The sequence below is a fragment of the Lineus longissimus genome, chromosome 5 (assembly GCF_910592395.1).
Source record: "Lineus longissimus chromosome 5, tnLinLong1.2, whole genome shotgun sequence".
Taxonomy (NCBI): domain Eukaryota; kingdom Metazoa; phylum Nemertea; class Pilidiophora; order Heteronemertea; family Lineidae; genus Lineus; species Lineus longissimus.
This window is the reverse complement of record NC_088312.1, coordinates 257,872-276,293: the sequence shown is the minus strand read 5'-3', so window position 1 is coordinate 276,293 and position 18,422 is coordinate 257,872. Positions and strand designations below refer to the sequence as shown.

General features: G+C 44.6%; 1 protein-coding gene across 1 annotated transcript in view; it reads left to right on the top strand.

The window, feature by feature from the left end:
- Window positions 1-18,422, top strand: part of LOC135487504 (protocadherin Fat 4-like) — a 38,356-nt gene that overhangs the window by 18,184 nt on the left and 1,750 nt on the right. Inside the window, exons 23-55 of the mRNA XM_064771241.1 lie at window positions 261-542; window positions 752-1,005; window positions 1,414-1,587; window positions 1,923-2,067; window positions 2,210-2,326; window positions 2,444-2,719; window positions 3,015-3,271; window positions 3,780-3,953; window positions 4,197-4,443; window positions 4,767-5,054; window positions 5,290-5,540; window positions 5,851-6,024; window positions 6,267-6,519; window positions 6,776-7,057; window positions 7,147-7,565; window positions 7,842-8,100; window positions 8,295-8,573; window positions 8,878-9,128; window positions 9,487-9,663; window positions 10,163-10,418; window positions 10,699-10,968; window positions 11,296-11,561; window positions 12,069-12,242; window positions 12,572-12,824; window positions 13,255-13,539; window positions 13,786-14,036; window positions 14,349-14,522; window positions 14,894-15,149; window positions 15,360-15,641; window positions 15,880-16,130; window positions 16,373-16,552; window positions 17,448-17,703; window positions 17,962-18,249. Coding sequence (XP_064627311.1) covers window positions 261-542; window positions 752-1,005; window positions 1,414-1,587; window positions 1,923-2,067; window positions 2,210-2,326; window positions 2,444-2,719; window positions 3,015-3,271; window positions 3,780-3,953; window positions 4,197-4,443; window positions 4,767-5,054; window positions 5,290-5,540; window positions 5,851-6,024; window positions 6,267-6,519; window positions 6,776-7,057; window positions 7,147-7,565; window positions 7,842-8,100; window positions 8,295-8,573; window positions 8,878-9,128; window positions 9,487-9,663; window positions 10,163-10,418; window positions 10,699-10,968; window positions 11,296-11,561; window positions 12,069-12,242; window positions 12,572-12,824; window positions 13,255-13,539; window positions 13,786-14,036; window positions 14,349-14,522; window positions 14,894-15,149; window positions 15,360-15,641; window positions 15,880-16,130; window positions 16,373-16,552; window positions 17,448-17,703; window positions 17,962-18,249 — 8,001 coding nt within the window. The remainder of the gene's footprint in view (window positions 1-260; window positions 543-751; window positions 1,006-1,413; window positions 1,588-1,922; window positions 2,068-2,209; window positions 2,327-2,443; window positions 2,720-3,014; window positions 3,272-3,779; window positions 3,954-4,196; window positions 4,444-4,766; window positions 5,055-5,289; window positions 5,541-5,850; window positions 6,025-6,266; window positions 6,520-6,775; window positions 7,058-7,146; window positions 7,566-7,841; window positions 8,101-8,294; window positions 8,574-8,877; window positions 9,129-9,486; window positions 9,664-10,162; window positions 10,419-10,698; window positions 10,969-11,295; window positions 11,562-12,068; window positions 12,243-12,571; window positions 12,825-13,254; window positions 13,540-13,785; window positions 14,037-14,348; window positions 14,523-14,893; window positions 15,150-15,359; window positions 15,642-15,879; window positions 16,131-16,372; window positions 16,553-17,447; window positions 17,704-17,961; window positions 18,250-18,422) is intronic.

Sequence of the window (18,422 nt, the reverse complement as noted above, 5' to 3'; positions counted from 1 at the left end):
TGCATTTAGGGGCAGTGAGTCATTGGTCAACAGTGCTTGCCGTGTTGACGACATTGCCATTCAAGCAGCATGTACGTTGAACAATTGGATGCTCTTGGCAAGCAGCTTGAGACACCTAAACCCTCAGCACTGCAGCTTCATTAAACATGTTGAGGATTCTCAGACGCTGGATACACCATCAGTTGTCTTTTCCGACAAAGACAGCAGATCAGTTATGTTCATCGAAATATCACTACGGTTTACAACAACTGCTGTTCCAGGACAACTGAGGGTTGATGGAGATTTGAATGAAGCCCCCGCTAAACAGATGTACAACTTGACCATCCAAGCAGTAGACACTGGCAAACCCAGGAAATCCACCACAGAGTCTGTCATGGTCCATGTCAAGCTCAACAACCCACCCGTGTTCTGGAACGGCCATGTTTATTCTGTGAGGGAGTCGGACTTGCCTGGTACAGTGATAGGGATGCCCCGATGCCATGACCCCGACAGTCCTACAGAAGCTAATCTCCTAGTCAGGTTCCATGTTGAAGATAACCCTGGTAGGTCTATTTCTCCTTTCGTTGGGACCATATTAATTCTCTCACATTAACTAAGATGCTGATTATTTTCACATTGTTGGATGAGTAACGGACGCTCATATCCAAGTGTTATTCCAGTAACCGAAACGTGACGGACGGCAATTCTGAAGTAGGACGGAAAAGAGTGTTTCAGTGAAGTTCTCTAGAATAACATCATTCTTCTTCTTCAGATCTACCTTTTACTGTCGACACTGACCGAGGTTCTATCATCCTGATGCGGCAGGTGGACCGCGAAGAACATGATGAATACAAGTTCATGATGTACGCTGTTGATAACGGCGCCCCTCCAGCGACAGGATCGGTCACGGTCACCATCAATATCATTGATGCGAACGATAACCCGCCGATGTTTCAAAAATCGCAATATTTTGGTACTGTCGTGGAGGATGATAGCAAGCCTCTGAATGGTCAGGAGGTCAAAATGGTACGTTAGCCTATTCTTTATGGTCAGTGTCGTTATTATTGGCTACTATACTATGCAACCGAGATTCTCTGCGAGGCAACAATGGGCTACCATCAAAACAAGCCAAACAGTTCCATACCTTCAGACTAAAATCGTTCACTTGACAACGACATATGGAAAGCTGTGTAGTGAGAGCCAGCAGACACTTCGTAAGTAAATACAGTAGAACATGTATGAAGCTTCGGATGAAAACGTCGGAGCTGCAGCTCTATAACTGTACCTCCAAATGAAAACTTCGGAGCTTCAAGTGAAGACTTTGTAACTATAGCACTGGTGAAAGTGTAATTATAGGAGCTTCTGAAGGAAACCACCACCGGAGCAGGCCTTGTACTTTATAACAGTAATGTATAAATCATTCCTTTATTTCAGAATGCACCAATCAAAGCAACTGACAAAGATGTGACGGTGATCAACCGTGACATCCGCTTCTCCCTGATGGGGGAGGGACATGATGTGTTTGAGATCGACCCCATCATAGGCACCATATCGGTGAAACAACCGGGCCTACTGGATGCGGAGACACAAGCAGTTTACAAGCTACAGGTAGTTGTTCTGTTTCATCTCAGCATAGCGGGCCGATCATCGAAGTGATCAACCTTGCTTTGGTTGAAAAGAGTTGCCAATGCAGGGTAACTCAAAGCCGAGACTCCAAGATATACATCACTATGGAGCAGCTCCTTCTCTGTCCAAAAAACCATATGTATCAGTGCTTTCGTTAAATGAGAATGGCCTTTGTGATGCGAATGTGTTGCTCAAACTCTCTCTGATGGATCTGAATTTGAAATGTGGCAGAACGTCATGTAGGAGGTAGAGGATGTTCCTTGTGGAAGGAGACACAAACTTACCCTGGGGAACTTACCCTATTGTTGTTATTCTAGGTGATAGCCACTGATCGTGGTGGTGACCTTGAAGGGTTAGCCTCGGCAGCCATGTTGACTATCAACGTGGATGATATAAATGATCACGCACCTCAATTCCAGAGGCGATCGTACAGTTTCATGGTGCTAGGAAATTCAACAATAGGTGAGTACGCAATTGCTCGTCATGTTTAAAGCCACACTGAGCCCTTTCCTGAACTCACTCATTTGCACACCAGACTACTTGTTCCCCTGCTTTCTCTTGACAAAATGTCAATGTCTCATGATCAAGGTCTATTTTATTTCAGGGACTCCAATCGGTAAAGTGCAGGCAACAGATGCCGATTTATCGCAGACAAACCGTGAAGTGTTGTACATCCTCGACGAGGGAGGTTATGGTCGCTTTGCAGTTGGTCTTGACACAGGTAGAGTAACCTAATCAAAGGCACGGAATCCGAATTCCCCAATTGTCGACCTGCTCTATCGTCTCGTGTGTCTTGATTTCGAAGTTCACTTCCAGAAGTCCTCTCTCTAATTTGCAGGCGTGCTGACTGTGGCGAACTGGCTTGATTCTCAGCCAGCCCTCCTCCAGTACAAGTTGATCATACAGGCTGTCGACAAGGGCTACCCTCCCATGAACTCGCATGTCGAGGTCAACATCGCCTTGCCAGACAATCTTCCTCCAATCTTAGACACCTCCTTGACCTTTCACATCATGGAGAACATGCCTGTCAACACAAAAGTGGGCACGATCAAGGCATTCGATCCCGAGGAACCCTCAAATACTACTATGACTTTCTTTTTGGAAGACGAGGCAGGTAACTTGAAGTTCTGCCTATATATTCGACTGCTGACATTCGTCAACAAACCTTATCATCAAGAAAGAGTAACTGAACGATTTCACAGCCGAGTACAGAGGGAAATCCTCATACAATCTTTCCAAATCTTCTTCTCCCAAGTCATTTTAACAAGGTAGATGTATAAATGTTCAGCTATTCTTTTAGACTGGTTCCCCGTCAGTTTTCATCTGCTCCCTCTCACTTTGCCTTATCCAAATACATTAACAATACACTCTCCTAGTATGACAATAACTTGATTGTCCCTTTCCTCCAGGCTCGTTCGTCATGCAGCCAAGCACGGGGACCCTCTATGCCAGGGACTCGTTTGACCGAGAGAAGGTCGAGAGCTTCAATGTGCCAATCTTTGTCGTGGACGCTGGCGCACCTGCAGAGACGTCCCAGGCAGTTGTGACTGTCATCGTGGATGATATGAATGATAATGGTCCCAAGTTCACGAGGGCGAGGTTTGATGGCGGCGTCAAGGAGGATGATACGATACCAATCAGTAAACACGACCATAAAGTGCAAATGGTGCGTAATGGAAGTTCGATCATTCGGGTTGCAATTCCCGAATTTCCTGGAGTACAATGTCTCAGCCTTCTTGTCAGTATTAGAGTTGGTTGATTGTTCTGCAGAGGTATCATAGAGGACTTCTGAATTGCAGCTACTGACAAGAATGCCAAGAGAGTCTTCTTGAGGAAGGTGGCATACCTGATTGCTCGTGAAAGGGACTGATGAATTGAATTGATTAGAAATAGCTTACGGAAGCAGGCAAAGACTTAACCTATTGTGATCCCGTTGAACACCTCACAGAAAGAGTTGTCATGTCTCAAGGCGTGATTCACCTCCTGCCCATCACTGAAGATCATCGTTAACTTCAGTTCTCTCATTCCTCGATCAGGTTTATCACCAAACCAGATGTACTGCCGTGACAATTCTCAACATTGTAATACCTCTGGAATAGCATTATCCTTGAACCAACATCGTGCACTTGACATATTCTGTTTCTTCACCTCGATTTCACCTGATCCCTTTGCAGCACATTCCCATTGAAGCCACTGACGCGGACGCCACTGAGGAGCACCGGTTTCTTCAGTACTCTGTCGAGGGAGATGATGCGAGGTCTTTCAGGATTGATTCACTGACTGGACAGCTTGAGGTGGCCAGGCCTCGCATTATCGACTGTGAGAAGAAACAACAGTATAAGTTCAAAGTAAGAACTGTTCTCAATGATCATGATTGATGTACTGTGGTCCTATCTTTAGCCGGCTTCGGTTTGAGTCACACATATTATTCAAATAGGCCTATACTGTGATTAGGATATGTAGGACGGAAAGGCGTCTATGTTGATGAACGTGATAGTGTAGGTCGTATCTAAAATATCAAATGGAAAGATAATATATAGGCGAAGTTCGAAACAGGCTTGGAGACCAAACTTCTCTTGTTTCTTGTCCAGATTGTTGTGACTGACAGCGGAGGTCTGTCGGCCTCCACCATGGTCCACATCACAGTCCAGGATGTCAATGATAATGCGCCAGTATTCCTCAAGGATCTCTACAAGATTAGATTGACTGATGACATCGTCGGTCAGGTGATCGGAAAGGTGTCGGCTACAGACCAGGATCGCACTGAGGTCAACAATAGAGTTATCTATGACCTTGAGCAGGGTGGTGGTGGCAGATTCAGCATCAATTCACAAACTGGTATGTGCGATTCTTGGAGGGCAAGTGGTCGATTCTATATCAATGAATGTCATTGCATTGACCACCATTGTGGTCACACACACCTCAGTATGAGTATTGAGCAAATGTCTCATGGTGTGACGCAAACATCATACTCCAAGTTACATGAGTTAACTAACATACGCGTTAAGCCACAGAAATCGTGAAATACACAATGTAATGGAAAAGCAAAAAAGACCTTGTTTTCAGGTGTAAGCAACTTGACCTATCTTCTTGTTTTCTTTAAATATATCGCATGACACAGTTGTAAAAGAAAAAACCGACAACGCCTTCTTCTAAAACAGGTGAGATACAAACAGTTCGAAGTCTGGTAGACGAGCCAGTGTTGCTGAAGTACACCTTGTCCATCCGAGCCATAGACACTGGACTTCCCCAGCAGACGGGCAGGACTACAGTCATCGTGACCATCCCAGTTAACAACCCACCCGTAACCAAACCGAATTTTGAGTTCTATGTGGTGGAGAACGTGCCATCGGCCACAGTAGTGGGCAAGGTCGAGGCTGAGGATAGAGACACTGATGGAGGATTTAATGCGACCAGGCTACACTTCTCAATCAAAAACGATGGTTTGGGTAGGTTAACCGACCGTGCATCTTGATAGGCTTGACCATTGGACTGAAGATAGATGTGTGGCATTGTCGTACAGAGTAAGAATAAATCATTTGTGGGAAAGCTGGGTACCGGTGTTAGTCTGGTACTGTCAAGTGAAAACCTTGCTGGACATTTGCAACAAGCACAGACACGGTGCAGTGTGGACCTGTTGAAAGAGCACAACTCTAATCTTTTTCTTTTTACCCTGACGTTTAGTTCCCTTCAAAATTGATCGAGCAACCGGCATCATCACTACTCTTGGAGAGGTAGACAGCGAAAAGGCTGAGAGTTATACGTTGATCGTTCAGGTCGGTGACCAAGGCATCCCGCCCAAGACCGCAATGTCGAAGGTCAAGATCATCATCGAGGATGTCAATGACAACGCCCCTGCTTTTACCAAGGAGTTGTACACTGGTACTGTCACGGAGGATGATAAGGTCCCGATTGAGAACCAGGTGATTGCTATGGTAAGTCAGGGAGTTTTGGAGGCGTGTTGAAGGCCACCAGATCTACTATTACTGTAGGACTTCTTAATGTCCCCCGTTTTTAGATGCACTTTCCCTTTATGCTAACTATTGCCATAGGTTAAGTAGGCCTACAGATAGTCTATAGGGTGTCCAGATCAGCTTAACACTTGGATCTTCTCCTAATGGTCTAATAATGGCCATCTTAACCTACAGAAACAACTATGGGTAACCCTGATGATCCGACCTCTGCTAAGAGACGAATAACACGCAGTCATCTTTTATCCTCTCTGTACACTATCACTTCTTTCAGGACGACCCTATTGATGTAAACGACGAAGATGCCACAGAAGCCAACAAGAACATTGTGTACAAGCTGTACGGCGAAAAGAGTGACTTGTTTGTGATCGACCAGAAGACAGGTGTTTTGAGGGTGAAGAAGGCTGGCACCATTGACTGCGAGGAGAACCCAACATTCTCTTTGGTCGTAAGTTGAACTAACTCTATTGCAGCCATGAGATATGAAACGTGGCTATTCAGTATAACCACAGTCAGTTAGTTTCACTAAACGTCCACTCGAAAGCTTGTGAAGCCTATTGTCTGCAAGGCTACAATATTGTTTGCTTAAGGCAATAACAAGCTTACATCTGTCTACAAGGAGGCGTCTTCTTCGAGATTATTTCTCCCTACTGTTTGAATTCTCCACTGTAACTCGATGCACAATTCCAGCTCAGCGCAACCGATGCTGGTGGAGAAGGCCTCACAACGAAAGCAGAAGTCCACATCAAGGTCATCGACGTAAACGACAACCCTCCAAGTTTCGTGGTCACCAACAGAGTATATGAAGTAGACAGCGAGAGCCCGGCTTCGAAACCTTTCGCTCTGATGGCAGCTGTGGATAACGATGCAAGCCCCATGAACAACAGGGTCATCTATTTATTGGAGGGTGGCTATGGAAAGTTCTCACTGGACCAGATCAATGGTAAGTGGTTTCGTTACTGCTACTGCTACTTTTTTCTGATATTTCGTTTACCAGCACTGTTACGATAACTCGGAAAAGGAACTCAAACAGTATCATTATGTCATTTATTTAGAACAATTCTGTTGCACGCATACTAAATGGTTTTCGGCAGATAAGCTACATCACCCAGTTCATCACCCTTGAGGGCTTAAAACTGTTATTTGAAGACCATGGAAGTCGTTGTTTTACAACAGTTTCCTTACTCATCATTTTCCAGGAAATCTGATGGCGAATGACTACCTATTCCGAGAACCGTTAATGTCTGAGTACCGTCTTAAGGTGCGAGCCCTGGATACGGGGAACCCAGGCCTGAGCAGCGAGACTGAGATCACAGTCAAAGTTCCCAAGAATGTCAAGCCAAAGCTAATTGGGAAGAGGACATTTCCAGTTCGGGAAGGCTTGTCTTCAGGGACTAGAGTTGGAAAGATAGAGGCCACCGATACTCTCAAGCAAGGCGAGATACCCAAGTTCTTATTTGTGCTAGACTTGGAAAGCACAGGTAAGAAGGTCAATTTGTGTATTTAGAAGAAGCATATTTGCAGTCTTTAGACTAATTGAAAGTGCTTCATCACGATCTGTTCGTTTCAGATACCTTCAGAATAGATCCAGATACCGGCAGTATCACCACTAAAGTTGAGTTGGACCGCGAAACGAAAGCTTCACACGATCTGATTGTGACAGTCTCGGACTACGGCTCTCCAAAGATGTCCACATCTGCGCTTTATACTGTTGTTGTGGAAGATGTCAATGATAACGCTCCGGTGTTTGACAGGAAGGTCTACAAAGGAAAGATACAGGAAACGCGAGCTGAAGAGAAGGGTATCAAGGAAGTCGTTTTGAAGAACGAACTTAAGTTGGAAGACCTTGATGAAGTGAAAGGCCTTGTGACAGTCTCTTTGGTCGGCTATGGCAGTGAATTCTTTGAAATTGACCAGTCGTCATTGACAGTTTGGAAGAAAAAGGGCGTCCTACTCGACTGTGAAAGCATGAAGATGTTTAATTTAACCGTGAGTCAACACTTGATGTCCAGTATTTGAACAGGCAGTGGTTGGTTGAACGTTGATGAGTAAACGGTTTATCTCATCACCAATTACTGGCACACCAAATTCAGATTTCTAAGTGCTGATGAATTGTATCATTAAAACGTCCAAGTGTCAACATATTCATGTAGTTATTGGTATCCATGTTGCCTCTAACTGTCGCGAACTTTTCCCTTTTCCATACATGTCCCCTTCGTGTTGATTCGTGTTACCGTTTTGTCTAATATTCCACTGTCGTTCTAGATCTTGGCGACAGACAAAGCCGGTGGTTTAGACCTACAATCTCGAGCAATACTCCTAATAGATGTCACAGACATCAACGACAACGTACCAGTGTTTCAGAACGAAAGATACGAGCTGTTGTTGGACACTGATTCCAGTATCGGAGCAAGCATAACTAAGATAGAAGCCTCGGATGCTGACATTACTGAGGAGAACAATGCTCTCATGTATTTCATTAAGGCGGGTGGAGATGGGAGGTTCACTATTGACGCATCGACAGGTAGGTCGAGGAACAAAATCGAGGACAACTAGGGCTGTGTGTAGGCCTAATTTTCTTTACACCTTTCGTTTAACCATTTCGTTGCTGGGGTACTGAAGAGTTTAAGAGTACATGTATTTATCTGCCATACCGATGATATATTCCTCTATGACTTACAAGCTGACCATGGCATGAATAAGTTTGCCCTCTTTCAGGCGAACTGGTTGTGAGCGGTCCTTTGGACCAGGAGCCAATGAAAACAAAATATACTCTTTCTGTGGAAGCCATGGACAGAGGGAGGCCGCCATTAGGTGCAGAGACTACTGTTGTCATCAACATCCCTGATAACCACCCACCGGACATCAAAGGCCCAATCATGTTCTCTCTCATGGAAGCTCAGCCAATAGGAACGCTGGTAGGGATCGTGAAGGCTGTTGATATTGATGACCCAGCGGGGAAGGAGAAGTTGAACTACACGATTCTAGATGAATCAGGTAAACAATCTTTAACGAGTTGTGAGAAATGTCGGTAGATACATGTATAGACATAGAGATGTCGGTCTATTAAAGTCTATATGAAAATGATCGTCCAGAAAGTCATTGCACGTTATGGAACTTGGATATAGATAGTGGATTGTTTGCTTGAAGGTCTGTGATGTCGTACATGAGATGATTCCCAAAACTTAGGCCTACTGCTGCTGATCTGTGGCGGGAAGTGCTTACTCCTTACACAAGAAAACGAAAGCTTCAAGCTGTAGAGCCACGTGGATTATAATATACAGCACACTTTCTTCAACAGTTCCCTTCACCATCGACATCCACGGAGGAGAACTGAAGACTCGGCAGATACAAGATTACGAGAGAGTCAAGTTTTACTCGTTTGACATCTCGGTAAAAGACAATGCCATCCCGGTCAGGACCGCCACTGCCAAAATTAACATAACGGTCCTTGACGTTAATGACGTTGCACCCAAGTTCAACCAATCCTGGTACGAGGCCAGTTTGACGGAAGACGACTTTCAACCAATCGATGGCCAGCGAGTTGTAATCGTGAGTAAAGAAGCAAAGGGACTTGTTGTACCACAAAGCATGAAGTCCTGTGGGGACAGATAGCAAGCTCTAGCCTTCCTTGAGACAAGGAAAGTTTTGAAAAGGGCAAGGCATCGGTTCGCCATGCCCGGTTGGCTTCAGAAGTAGACATACTATTCTCTCTTTATAATGCATATTTCGTTAATTAGATACTGAATAGCCTACAGCTAGCTTTTTGTGAAGACGTTGTTTTTCGAATTCGCGTGAAGAGCAGTCTCATTGGGCAAATGCCGGATTCATTCAGATGAGAGTGTGAAATACTCAACACGTCAGGATTTCTCTTCTTGACAATCTACACCCTGAATACGAATCGTTTCAGAGAGGTCAGCCAATCGCTGCCTGGGACGAAGACGGTTCAGAGAAGAACAGACAGGTCCTCTTCTACCTAAAGGGAGACGGTGATGAGCTGCTCACGATGGATAAAGAAACGGCTGTCATTACAGTCAAGGAACCAGGGACAATTGATGCCGACAGGCGGCAGCATATGAACCTGACGGTAAGTGATAAGAGCTGGAGAATCTGCTTGCTCTAAGTTAGCATTGAACTTGATAAAGAATCCGACCTACTGCCTGTGAAGCGATCCTTGCAGTAATAGAATCGTGGATCTGCTTGCTCTAAGTTAGCATTGAACTTGATAAAGAATCCGACCTACTTGCCTGTGATGCGATCCTTGCAGTAATAGTGGATCTGCAGAACCGAGACATACCAAACCATTGCCAGATCAAAGTGGGCAAGAGTAAAGGAGTCACCGTCCTTGAGGTTCACGAAGAAGAACATGCTGTTGAATCCCTTCAGCCAATGGTCCAAGTGTCAAAATCGCATTCCTGTAAGAAAAGAACCATTAACAACGTGGTAACAGACAGGTCACAGCACTACAGTCTTAACGCTACAGTAGAGTGTCATTTGGTGATCAGATTGTGTCGTTAAATCAAGATTGAGACATTTATATTACATACATGTCAAACCACCAACACATGTCCTCTCTTCATTCGCAGGTCATCGCAACAGATAGAAACGGCACAGGTCTATCAAGTTGGGTTCCTCTTCACATAACCATAGAAGACCTCAACGACAATGCACCTAAATTCGAGCTCAGTTATTATGAATTCGACCTCTCGTCGTCCCTCGACGTCGGTTCTGTGATCACAACTCTGAAAGCCGTGGATAAGGATGGAACAGCCAAGGCAAATCGTGTCATGTATTTTCTCGAGCAAAATGGTTACGGGAAGTTTCATGTCGATTTCTTCACAGGTTGGTCATTGCAATCTTTCATCAGTCTTTTTAGATCTAAATGATTGACCGATGAATCGTCTAGAAATTATCCTTCCTAATTGTATGGGGATGAACAGAAAACTCTGTCTCCAAGCATTTTGTACTCCTAACACCTATCAATTTCACCATTCGCCAAATATCGAACATGGTCTATTGTTGCCGGGAAGCTATTCCGGTCGTAGTGACGGCACCGTATCACTCACTATAAGGGTCCTTATCTATCCGAATTTAAGATTTCTGTATTAATCTGATTGTTTAGGTGTGTTGACTATCAAGGACAGCCTGAGTCGAGAACCAGTCATCTCTAACTACACGTTGGTTGTCAAAGCAATAGACAGTGGTATCCCTCCAAAGGAAGCGACAGTCATGGTCTACATCAATGTGCCGGATAACTATGCACCAGTGATTGATGAAGCGGGGCCTTTCCTTCTGAAGGAGAATGAACCAGCTGGAACCGTAGTTGGGACGATAAAGGCACATGATCCGAACACAACTGTCCCAGTTTTATACAGTATGCGAGACCGCAGAGGTAGGTCCAGGGCTAACCATGAGCACGCATTTGAAATGCCAAACGGATGATGAAATTTGTTACTGAAACTTTTGTTTTGATCATGGTAAATGCAACTGTACTTTTCTGTGAAAGAGAAACCAATGCAACTGCCACATATTTTCTTGGCTGCATGGCTGAACGAAATAAGGTGATGGTTTACCAACCTAATTCCAGCAGAAAGTTAAAAAACTAGTTTCCAGTCTGAGATAAGGTAACACGAGAATGGATGGAGAGGCTTCTATATCTTTCTCCAATGCAGTACATGTTCTTGCCAGAGGTCTGATTCTTTGTTGGTCTCTCCTCTAGTTCCTTTCAAAATCGACGAAGCAACTGGCATCATCACAACAATAGCACCAGTTGACCGAGAAAGGAACGACATGTATGATATAGAAGTTCTTGTCACCGACCGTGGCTCCCCAAGGATGACGTCATCAGCCATCGTGATTATCAATATCGATGACGTGGACGATAATCCGCCATTGTTTCACCAGCTGGTTTATGAAGGTCACGTTAGGGAATATACAGTCAACGGAGATGCACTGACTGATATACTTAATCAGGCGGTCATAATGGTATGGTATATGGGGGTATATGCTAGAGTATGAGTCAGTTAATCAGGCGGTCATAATGGTATGGTATATGGGGGTATATGCTAGAGTATGAGTCAGTTAATCAGGCGGTCATAATGGTATGGTATATGGGGGTATATGCTAGAGTATGAGTCAGTTAACCAAACGCAATTGTGAGCGAACGTCTCATGATCAGTGCTTATTTACATCCAGTTATCCTTTAACACATCGATACTTAGGCTTTGTCATAGTATAGGGAAGATTCGAACCAGACTAATGAGCTATGAGAAGGGAGCATGTATGGAAAAGGTACAAACCGAATAGGTAATAAGAAGGTACGGGAAAGCTCGATCAAAATGAGTTATAAGAAGGGAAGATAAATGGAAAAGGAACCAATTGGGCAATGAGAAGGTATTGAAACGCTTTAGGCGACAGTATTAACAGGATACTTTTTCATCAAAGAGATCTGACCAGGATTTGTCTACCTCAGTGAAGCATGATTCTTTCCAGACTCAATCGGTCTCTGCCTACGACAAGGACGCCACTGAGGAAAACCGACAGTTCCAATATTCCATGGAGGGTGAAGATGTCCAGTGCTTTCAAATCAATGCCACGACGGGTGAAATCTCAGTAAGGCATAGGGAGAGACTAGATGCAGACTATCGGGAGCATTACAACTTCATAGTAAGTACCATATGCTTGCAACTGGTAATTCCATCACAGTAACGCCTGTCTTCCCACTGAAGATGGTAAACCCACCTGTAGTTTCGAACCGTTCAGTTCAGTAGTATAATAACAAACGCTGGAGCTTAGCGAAGCACAGAATATTTGCGTCCTGGCCATCATAGGAATTCGTGACTTGCCGTTTGTAGGAGAATATCTTTCGCTGATATTATGCATTGTCATTCTCTTAATCTCAAGAACAGACACTTACCCCAGTCCTTGCCATGTTCTTGTCGCCCTTCCCTTTACTCCTCAGTCCACTGATAGTCAACAGTTTCACTCATCTTTAGGTAGTAGCAACGGGAATTCAAAACGACAAAATGCAGTCTAAGATTCCTTTACGAATCGCAGTGGAGGACGTGAATGACAATTCACCAGTCTTTCCAAAGTCTTTCTATGAAGTCAATATGAAGGCATCCTCTGCCGTAGGAAGCGTCATCCTGACGGTTGAAGCAACAGATATGGATATCTCCGTGTACAACAGCAGGATCTATTACTTCTTGACAGGAGGTTATGGCAAGTTCCAGATAGACAAACATACTGGTAAGCTACTTCTAAGAGTAACCAGTCTGGTTATTCTAAGGTTTATTAGGCTCGTCGTAAGCGTAAACGTTCTCCATTCAAAATGAAATATCCGAAGATTTTTCAATTGTAGTTATTATTCTTCGTAGTGATTACTCTCTTTCCTCCTTGCCGTGCCATGATATCGGATCCATGTTACAAAAGTTTGTCGTTAGTTACATGCCAACTGCTTTTTCACGCCAAACACGTTGCGCACAGCAAAATGACTTGAATGGCATTTCTAAAGCGTTCGGGGATGAAGTCTAATGGTTTATGGTGACTCCTCCCGTGGTTGTACACTGTCACTTGAAACCAGTTGGAGGACGGACATTCCTGAACCATTGTGACATTGTACGACCTCTGAATGAATAACCATAGTGCTAGAACCTATAAAACCATTGACTTTTTCCAGGTGAAATCACGGTTGCTGACGACCTTTCGAGGGACCCAGCTTTACCAACGTATACCCTCAACGTAACTGCCGTTGATGGAGGAGAGCCGGCAAGGTCGTCTTCAACACAGGTCAATGTAACTCTTCCATGGAATAATGCCCCCAAGTTCACCAAGGCTAAATATGACTTTAAAGTGCTTGAGAGTGTTCTCATCAACACCAGACTTGGTAGAGTTGTGGCCATTGATAAGGATCAACAACAGGACAAGACGGCCAAGTTGGTGTATTTCATGCAGAATAGCCTAGGTACGTTGTTCCTTTACAATATCATTGCTGCCATTCCCATTTACAAGTTGTGAAAGATTGACAGCCGCTGACCATATGGACCTGACCAGATCGCCAGTCTGCAGGGTCTGTGGTAGTAACCCAGATATTGATATTGCAGATGTTCTAGCATCAGTTCCAGCATGTTTGGAGAGTTAGCACTGAGGGAACGTTTCTGTTAACACTCTGGTTCCGTCGTTGATAGTCCTGTCTCTTTATCCTCTTCAGTTCCATTTACCGTTCATTGGAACACTGGCACCGTATCAACAACACGAATCATAGACAGAGAAAAAGTGGACAAATTTGAATTTGAAGTATTTGTGAAGGATAACGGGTCGCCGTCCAAGACTGCATCTTCGATGGTTGTAGTCTCGGTCACTGATGTTAATGACTTCTCGCCAGTGTTTTCACACAAGGTGTATGAAGGTCGAGTACTTGAGAATGATAAGAACAAGGACGCGGAGAGGACTGTTATTATGGTAAGCTGTTCGATTTCTTACATTTGTTTGGAAAATGCGTGAAGGGATTCGTCATCAAGATGCGTACAGTTCGATGGATTAGGGAGCTGTTGAAAAAAGACATACATTGAACCTATTAATATATAGAGGGAGCTCATATGAGCAATACGAACAGAGAATATTAAGGTGAAATCTAATGAGTAATAAGAAGGGGCCATGTGTGGAAAAGGTTAATGAAAATCGGCCCCGAAAGTCTTCGAGGACAGTCGCCTTGACCATGAACTATTCGCTGTCTCTGCCTAACCTTTGACTGAGGGCAACTTCATCTTTCAGGAAAATATGATTATGGCAAAGGACGATGACAAAGGTGCTTTAAACGGCAACATCAGTTATGTCTTATCAGGTCCAGGGAGTGAGATGTTCAGGATAGTTCGAACAGGCAGTGCGGTGTCATTGGAGGCAAAGGATGGTATTGACTACGAGGAGAACACCGAGTATAGATTTCAGGTAGGTAAAGTCGTGTAAATCAAAGCAATATGGTTCTGAGATCTATGTAGTTTGTCACAGCCTACTTGATGTCTTTTGATAAGCCAGTGTGCAGTTCCAGTAAATCTGTCCAACGTGTGGTTATTCATTGCAAAGACAAAATGCTAAGAGTGTACTTTACGAATGCATTATGACGGAAAATCTGATAGCTGAAAACACAAATGGAGACCATTGATTAACGCACGTTCAGTAGAAGAGATTATTCCACGGTGGATCAGGGCTCACCACTGTAAAATGCTTTGTTGATTTCTTGCTGAAACTCTCATTCAACCGCTAGCACAATACTGTCACCAGCTGCAATCGAGTCCCTCATTACCCCTAAAACATTTCAGATTGAAGCCAAAGACCAAGGAGAAAAGGTGCTCAACTCTTATGCGGATGTCAAGATTTCTGTCATGGACGCGAACGACCAGCCGCCGATCTTTCAACAGGATACGTACAGCTTTGATATCAAGGGAGAGACACCAGCCGGTGATAGTATAGGTTCGGTTGTCGCCACGGACCGAGACACAATGGAGAGTAACACTCGAACCATATACATCCTGCGGCGAGGAGGATTCGGAAAATTCTCAGTGGATTTGTCAAATGGTAGGTATTGTCATGTTCAGGAAGCTAAGTCATTTATTCTGTTCAGTTGTCTATACCCCCCCCCCCCCCCCCCGAGTCAGTGTCGGTAAATTGAAAATTCGGCCTATCCCGTATACGTTTAATGATTGAAATTTATCAAAATACCAGCATTGCTGTCTTTAGGGTATATAAAACCCATAGAAATTCCATAGCCTTTTCTTCTGCCGCCAGGAACCATCTTCGTGATCGACGAGCTTGGCCGTCCGCCGATCATAGGAACCTACCAACTCGAGATTGATGCCATCGACAGCACGAGACCCTCCTTCTATGACACAGCGAAAGTCACCATCAAGGTTCCCAAGAATATACCACCAAGAATCACTGGTCCAAGTGAGCTCCATGTGGCCGAGAACCTTGCTATAGGGACCACCATTGGCCGAATCTCGGCGACTGACCCTGATCAGCTAGCCAGTGATAGGAGCCCACTTATATTCAGCATTCTTGAGAGAGGAGGTAAGTGAAGTTTAAACTGCCGTTCATGTCACCGACTTGTGATCAGGCATTCACCACAAGAAGGATAAACGAATGCTCCTGGCCATTCCTTTCCGGAGCAGTTTGGTTAACAAAACGTTCAAACTTGCGTGTTCAAACTTGAGTTAGAAGAAGTAGTTATCTGTCATAACGTTGCTGAAAAACATTCGATTTCTATCAATTGCTTTCTGTTATGCGCTATCTCTGGTCGTCCTTCCAGCTCCTGTTGACATCAATTCAAAGACGGGGATCTTGAAAATCAAAAAACAGATGGATCGAGAGGAAACAGAAGATGTGAAGTTTACGGTAGAGGTCAAGGATAAAGGGTCACCAGAAGAGAAAGTGACTTCTGAGGTCCGCCTCGTGATAGATGATGTCAATGACAACGCACCCGAGTTCAGTGAAGGGAGCTACTATGGCTCAGTGCTGGAGGATGATAAGAAACCGCACAGGCGGCAGGCGGTCTTGATGGTAAGTGATATAAGCGCCCTGTGAAATCAGCTGGTTATATCCCACTAATCTACGACCAGACGGCAGCCTCTCCGAACAAATCCAGCCTCCTGCTGATCAAAGGCCACCTCCAACCAACGCCCTTGTGTGGACAACCCAAAAGACTGGTCATTCTTCCTTCTCTATCCAAGGCCGAAAATACATACCGGCGCGGCCATGTCAGATGATTGACATTGTGTCGATCTTGTGTTTTCCCGTTTCAGAACTCTGCGATCAAAAGCACTGATAACGATGCGACCGCTGCCAACCGTAAGGTCATCTACAGCCTAATTGGCAAAGATAGCAAGTTCTTTTTCATTGATCCAACCACGGGCAGGCTAATGGTCAGTGCGAGAGGCGAGGGGAAGATTGACAGAGAGAAGAAGGAGAAGTTCAAGTTCCAGGTAAGATGACAGAGTGTTACATGAATGAGAACCATTGGCTTAATGATTACACTGACCGATTTGCACTTGTCGTTTTGGTAGGGTTGTTTGCCATTGGTTGGTTATTTGGATCCCTCATTAGCAGGTCTTTGTAGCCTAACAGAAGTCTGCAGCACCTGTTGTTCTCCGAAAGACAGGTTAAGACCATGTGCTTAGGTCATCCTCAAATACCGGGTTCATCCATTCAGCCATCTCCTCTTGCATATTACACATTACCTTAATCCCGAGTAGAAGGCTCTGAAGCTCAGCATGGACTTTGCGTGCCATGAAGCCCAACATGCCGAGTTTATGTGAGAGGTGCTGACGTATATTACCCATTACCTTAATCCCGAGTAGAAGGCTCTGAAGCTCAGCATGGACTTTGCGTGCCATGAAGCCTAACATGCCGAGTTTATGTGAGAGGTGCTGACGTATATTACCCATTACCTTAATCCCGAGTAGAAGGCTCTGAAGCTCAGCATGGACTTTGCGTGCCATGAAGCCCAACATGCCGAGTTTATGTGAGAGGTGCTGACGTATATTACCCATTACCTTAATCCCGAGTAGAAGGCTCTGAAGCTCAGCATGGACTTTGCGTGCCATGAAGCCCAACATGCCGAGTTTATGTGAGAGGTGCTGACGTATATTACCCATTACCTTAATCCCGAGTAGAAGGCTCTGAAGCTCAGCATGGACTTTGCGTGCCATGAAGCCCAACATGCCGAGTTTATGTGAGAGGTGCTGACGTATACGATTTGGTCAGTCTGTCATGTTGGCTTAGAAGTCCATTTAAGCGAAAAACACGACGAGATGATGTAAAATGGCGAACTTGGCTGCAGCTTTTGTTCACAGAATTTTGTTCTTATCTGCCTTCCAGGTAGCTGCAACAGACCAGAGTGGACAAGGCCAGCGAGCCCTAGCAAGTGTGATCATCCACGTAGAAGACCTCAACGACAATAAGCCAAAGTTCATCAACCCAGGTCACATCTTCACTGCTGAAAGATATGTTAAAGCTGGAGATGTCATTGGCAAGGTCGAAGCAACAGACCTTGATGCAACCTCTCCTAATAAAGACCTTATCTACCTTGTGCAGAATGACGCTTTTGGGAAGTTCAGGGTTGACATCAAGACAGGTAGTATCTTTTTACTTCATCCCACTAAGTTTCTGTGTTTCTTTACAACCAGAATCCACATCCCTTCAGTTGGGCCTTGGTCTACTGACGCAAAACCTTCATCCTTGGACATTCGAACCCGTGGCTGGTCCTTGCTGATGTCCAGGGGCACAGAGGTTGCAGCAGCTGGATGAAGTCCATAATATATCGTCTTGTTTGGTTCACCATTCGCGTGTAATTAAGATTTGTGGCATATACATATAAAGTACTGTGTTTCAGGTGAAGTGATTGTATTGGAAGGCCTCTACTACCGACCAAGGCAGGAGATGTACACTCTGAAGATCATTGCCGTCGACAAGGGTGCACCATCCTTGGAAACAGAAGCAACATACCTCGTCCGAGTCTTGAAGAAAGACTTCAAAGAGTTTAAACCTGAGTTTACGGGTAAAACCATATTTCTAATGGATGAGGAGAAACGCATTGGAAGCCGTGTTGGGCAATTGACCATCAAGGACAGGGATGGGTCTCGATTTAGATTTAGAATCGTCAGATCCTCGAAAGAACATGGTAGGTCTACTTTACTCTCGTGAATCGTATGGCTTGCAAAACCTTCTCATCTTAGGATATCTGTTTAATGCACATGATAATGATAATGATCGGACATCCGAATTTTGCTGGTGTCGTGAACCAGATCTACTTTGCAAACATATCACTTTCTTGCAACACAGTGTAACATTATC